General features: G+C 43.5%; 1 protein-coding gene across 1 annotated transcript in view; it reads left to right on the top strand.

Moving 5' to 3' along the window:
• PLA2G7 (phospholipase A2, group VII (platelet-activating factor acetylhydrolase, plasma)) overlaps positions 1-5,298 on the top strand; it is a 9,343-nt gene continuing 4,045 nt past the window's right edge. Inside the window, exons 1-6 of the mRNA XM_009080825.1 lie at positions 1-192; positions 372-482; positions 3,076-3,226; positions 3,822-3,915; positions 4,579-4,647; positions 5,111-5,258. Of these exons, the coding sequence (XP_009079073.1) occupies positions 1-192; positions 372-482; positions 3,076-3,226; positions 3,822-3,915; positions 4,579-4,647; positions 5,111-5,258 (765 nt within the window). The remainder of the gene's footprint in view (positions 193-371; positions 483-3,075; positions 3,227-3,821; positions 3,916-4,578; positions 4,648-5,110; positions 5,259-5,298) is intronic.

Below are 5,298 nucleotides of genomic sequence, written 5' to 3' on the forward strand. Positions count from 1 at the left end.
ATGCATAGGCTGCTTTTCCTTGAAGAGCTGCAAAATCCTCCCTCTGTGCGGTTCCTAGCACCGCAGACCTCCCGAGTGCCACCACGGCCTCCCCAGACAGAGGCTGCATCCCGCCTTTCTCTAAGTACACGGTGCTCTCTGATCCTTGGAATTCAGGATACTCCAAGAAAATTCCCCAGTAGAACAGGTCAGGTTGGCGATTCGGGATTTCTCCGATTCTCACAAGCAGATTCATGTATCAGCTCAACCTTGAATTTGCCACTCCTGGATCTTCAACATGCTGGATTTGATTCAGAGTGGGTGAGCTGATCACAGAGACTATGACAGCCTCTTGATTTGGTTTGTGTTCTTCCCCAGGTTTGTTGGTGAAGGCACCAATGGAAATGTGGAGCAGCAGCACTGACAAGTTTTACAGGATCCCCGAAGGAAAGGGACCGCACTCAGTAGGATGTACAGACCTGATGACAGAAAATGCAGTTGAGGTAAAGCTCTCAATTCCTTCTCTGTTCAGTTTAAGCCACAATGTTGGTGAACGAACTTGCTGTAGTTTTACAGATGAACCAGACAGGTGGTCTTGCCTGTGCGAAGGGATGATCCGTGGCTGATGCTCACAGCTGAGCTTTCTGTCCTCTCCATCCTGGTGCAGGATGTGTACAGGGTGTTTACCAGACAGATGTAACCTGCAAGTTTTCCCCATAGCTACTTCCTCCCTCCTCCTAATAGCGTTGCCTTTCTGACTCCCCTGTACATGATACTACAGAGAAACTGTGTCCTCCTGGGACTCACAGGGTCCTTCCCACCCACCCACTGCTCCCCTCCTACGGTGGGCTCCTAGGGAGACTCCACACAGTCTTTGTGACTGTAGCTGTTCTCATCAAAGATCTCAACAGGATTTGGCAAGGTTGGGAGGTGAGGGATTGCAGTGTTTCTGCTGCAGGGTAAAGTGTGAGATGTCTTCTGGAGATTTTATCTCCCTGAAAAAGAACAGGATGTCAATTCTGGAAGAGGCTAGTGCAGAGAGAAACCATGATAAGGAGATGGGATCATTAAATAGACAAATAATGATCTCACTTTTGGGTTTTCATTTCAAATCTTGCTTTTTAGACAATAAGCCTGCACTTACACTGTGGTTTTAATCCTCAGACTAGCCAGGTATAGAGGCACTTGATCAGTTTGTTCATAGTGGATCTTCATATATTTTCCTTTACCAAGTTTACTCTGTATTAGCACAGAGCAGCAATTACTTTCTCTTTGCAATCAGCCCATGTGATTTTGTTTAGATAAGCATTCTGAACAATCACAATTCTCTCAGGTATAGATAGTGAACTTCTTTCCCTTTCTGGTAAGCAGTGAGTCCTTGAGGAGGTTCACTGGGACTACTTTGAGATCAAGTTAATATCATTACCAATATGAGGAAAATTCTTCCTTAATGGTCTTTGTGTCAAAGGTTGGTTTAAATTTGGTAAGTAAATAGAAACAAGCTTCATTAAACAAGCTTTTGGTAAACTGATGAATTAGTGTTTGAGAAATCAGACTTTTTTCCAAGACTCTTGTTTGTTTTGGTCCTAATGTTAACTTGCTAAAGCCAAAGGGCAGTTGGAGCAGGACAGTGAATTTAAATAGTGTGTCGCAAATTCCCTTGCAAACCAGGAAGTAAGAACGCAAATGACACAAGGCCATCTGCCAGGAAGTCTGCTTTGAGGTGTGCCACTGGTACATTGCTGCTGCCTGTGAAGGAAAAAGATGGACAAAGGGGGTATGGAGGGTCCATGTGAGTGTGGAAAGCATGAGTGATTTCCTGGGAGACCTGGACTGCAGACAGTAAAAGAAGATTCAAACTGGTGGCAAGAAACAGAGGCAGATAAAACACAGGTTAACAAAGTTGTGTTTAGAAAGATGGACCACTAAAGACTCGTAAACATCTTCATGAGGAGGAAGAATAATATATGTGCTTCTTTGCTGTGCAACTGCCCAAGAGCTTTGCTGACAGCCTGTGCTCAGTTTAGCCAGGAACACTATAGCGACATGAGACCATGCTCCTGACTCTACCCATATCTCCTCTGCTGGACCCTACTTCCAAAAACTAGTCTCAGGGTAAAATTTGTCTTACTAACCTAGTGGAAAAATATACTTCTATGATGCTGCTTTTTTTCACCACAATTTTGGCAACCTGAATTGGGTCAGTAACAGCTCCATGAGACTCACTGGTAAAGAAAGCAATGACAGGTCCCAGCTGGAACAGTGAAGGGGTCACAGTCAGAATCATAAAATCGCAGGTCGGTTTGGGTTCAAATATACTTTAATTATCATCTAGTTCCAACCCCCTCGATGGACAGGGATACCTTCCACTAGACTAGATTACTCAAAGCCCCATCCAGCCTGGCCTTGAATGCTTCCAGGGATGGGGAATCCACAGCTTCTCTGGGCAACCTGTCCCAGTGCCTCACCACCCTCACAGTAAGGAATTACTTCCTAATATCTACTCTAACCCTGCCCTCTTTCAATTTAAAGACATTCCCCCTTGTCCTCCACTCCATGCCCTTGTCCAAAGTCCCTCTCCAGCTCTCTTAGAGTCCCTTTAGGTGCTAGGAGGTGCTCTAAGGTCTCCCCAGAGCCTTCTCTTCTCCAGGCTGAACAACCCCAACACTCTCAGCCTGTCTTCTGTCTCAGCCCTCTGACCATCTTCAGTCACCCCTGTAAAACTGATCAAAATGCATCATCAAACCATTCGCAGTGAGGGAGACAGAAGACAAGATCTGGCAAGATGCAGAAATGGAGCAATTAGGTAGTGAGTGATTATAATGCATAACTTAATTAAAGAGGGCCTTTTGAATTAGCCGTAGGCTAACCTAGAGAAGGTGATGTATGTCTCTACCTGGATGCCAACAACCATGCTACTTTGAATTCATTGTAGGGACAAAAAGTGACATAGGATTGGCATCAAAGCCTGTATAGGCTAATAATTTTCTCTTGAGCTGTCATAACTGCATCTGAGGCCCTTTATATAAATGTTTCTACTTTCCTTTTTCTCTGCCAAATATCAAGATTCTTTCTTTTATTTTCTCCTAATCCCAGGGAAGCTTTTTGCGCCTGTATTATCCAGCATGCGACGCCACAGATATCGAAGAGGCACGATGGATTCCAGACAAAGAATACTATCAGGGTCTCTCTGACTTCCTTAATTTGTACCGAATTGTAGGAGAAAGGCTTTTCCATTACTATGTGGGTAAGACTGGTGATGGTTTTATTCCCTGATGAGTGCATGAGCTCTCTTTGCAGGTTGCTGCCTCACTGCTCTGTGGGAGGTGTGATACTGCTGCCAGGACTGAAAAATAGTTTTTAGGAAAGAAGTGTGTTAGTTTGGAATGGGTTTGTGTAGTGAGGCTCAGTGCTGAATGTGACCCACCCAGTTCTCAGGCAGACCTGCTGTCCCTGACTGCTGTGAATAGCAGTGTCTGGGCAGTTTGCTCTAGGGAGAACTTCTGTGAGCTGCACCCATGTGTCAGGATTTAAATCCCACAGGGAGATGTGCAAAGATACAAAAGTCAGGTCCTAAGGTCTGAATACCAACAAGACTTGGATGTCTGACTATTAGGGTTTAAGAGATATGTAGACTTTGTGCCCGGCTGTGGATGGGAGGAGAAGGAAAGTGTTTTCAGAATCAGATCCATATTTGTCATCTGTATTTTAAAGATGATACTTGGTACCTTATCTTTAGATGACTGCCCTGAAATGAGTGGTCAGCACATTCTGGGATCTCTCCCACAGGAACCAATGCTCTCATTTCAGCAATAATGACTTATGTTTCCATTTCTGTCTAGGTTCGGTGACCTGTCCTGCAAAGTCAAATGCTGCTTTTAAGCCAGGAGAAAAATACCCACTGCTCGTTTTTTCCCACGGACTTGGAGCTTTTCGGTAATTCTGCAGCTTGTTGACGAACTGTTTTTGTTGTCTGTGGAGGCAGCAGTCTCCAAGGATGATTCTGACCAGATTTCCAGTAGGGGGAGAAGATTCTCGTGGAGCTTCAGCAGATTTGCAGAACAGGCTGCTGTGTATCAGTATGCCTCTAGTTAAATCAATAGCAGGAAATAAAAGCAAGATTGGTGTATCATTGATCATAGAATCATGGAATGGTTTGTGTTGGAAGGGACCTTAAAGATCATCTAGTTCCAACTCCCCAGCCATGGAGAGGGAAACCTTCCAGTAGATCAGGTTGCTCAGAGCTCCATTTGTGTTTTCCCTTCGTATGATAGGGGTGAAGGTATTTACCAGCTCATAAAAGCACGTTGTGAAGATTAGCTGATTGATTTTTGGACACCTCTTTGAAGATGTAAAGTGTTGTATGTATTACTTTATTAAAAGTCATTAGCATTTTTCCTTCTGAATAGACAATAAAACAGTACCAAGGTTTTGTGAACAGGCTTTGGTGCCTGGCACTAAAGAACCTGCTCTTCTGGCTAGCAAATTCAAGCAGAAGAAATACTGAATGGGGACTAGTGTATACCTAGTGTGGTCAGCATTTAAAGAGCAGTGGAACTGAAAGAATTATGTCTCACCAGAGTGTGTTTTTTATTGCAGGACAATCTATTCTGCTATTTGCATTGAGATGGCTTCTCAGGGCTTTATAGTGGCTGCTGTGGAGCACAGGTGTGTATGCTGCACATTTTGGAGTTCTGATGGAAAGAAACTTCTCACATAGAATATTATTTATTCTAAAGAAAACTTTCAATGTTTTTTGAAGAGAAAATCTAACATCTCTTCTTCAGCCCTGCCCATAGCCCCATTTCTCTAGCTAAAGTCTTCCTAAGAAAAAGGAATTTTGCTTAGATAAGCCCTAGAATGAAAAGTCCCAGGATAGATATTGTTTGTCATTCTTCAGACATGCTGTTTTTCTCACTTTTGTTGTTAGAACCTGGAGAATACAAAGGAAGTGGGAGTTTTGGTGGGGTTATTGCATTATTTAGAAAGTCTGTCTACATTTAGTTGTTATTGCAGCAGCACTGGTTGGTAGCTGCATCTCTTCAGATAAGTGAAATCTAAAACTTGTGCTGACTTCATCTCAAACCAAATGAAACACATACCCAGAAATAACCTTTTGTTGAGATTACAGAGATGAATCTGCTTCAGCAACATATTACTGTAAAAGAAGGTCCGTTTCTGAATCACAGGAAGAGTCTAAGTCATACATGGAGAAGGAGTGGATCTACTACAGGAAACTAAAAACTGGAGAGGAGGAGCGTTGCTTGCGCCATAAGCAGGTACTCAGCATCAGTCTGTGCTCTGGGAAGTGTGGCAGGA

This window comes from Acanthisitta chloris, unplaced genomic scaffold, assembly GCF_000695815.1.
Source record: "Acanthisitta chloris isolate BGI_N310 unplaced genomic scaffold, ASM69581v1 scaffold12360, whole genome shotgun sequence".
NCBI lineage: Eukaryota > Metazoa > Chordata > Aves > Passeriformes > Acanthisittidae > Acanthisitta > Acanthisitta chloris.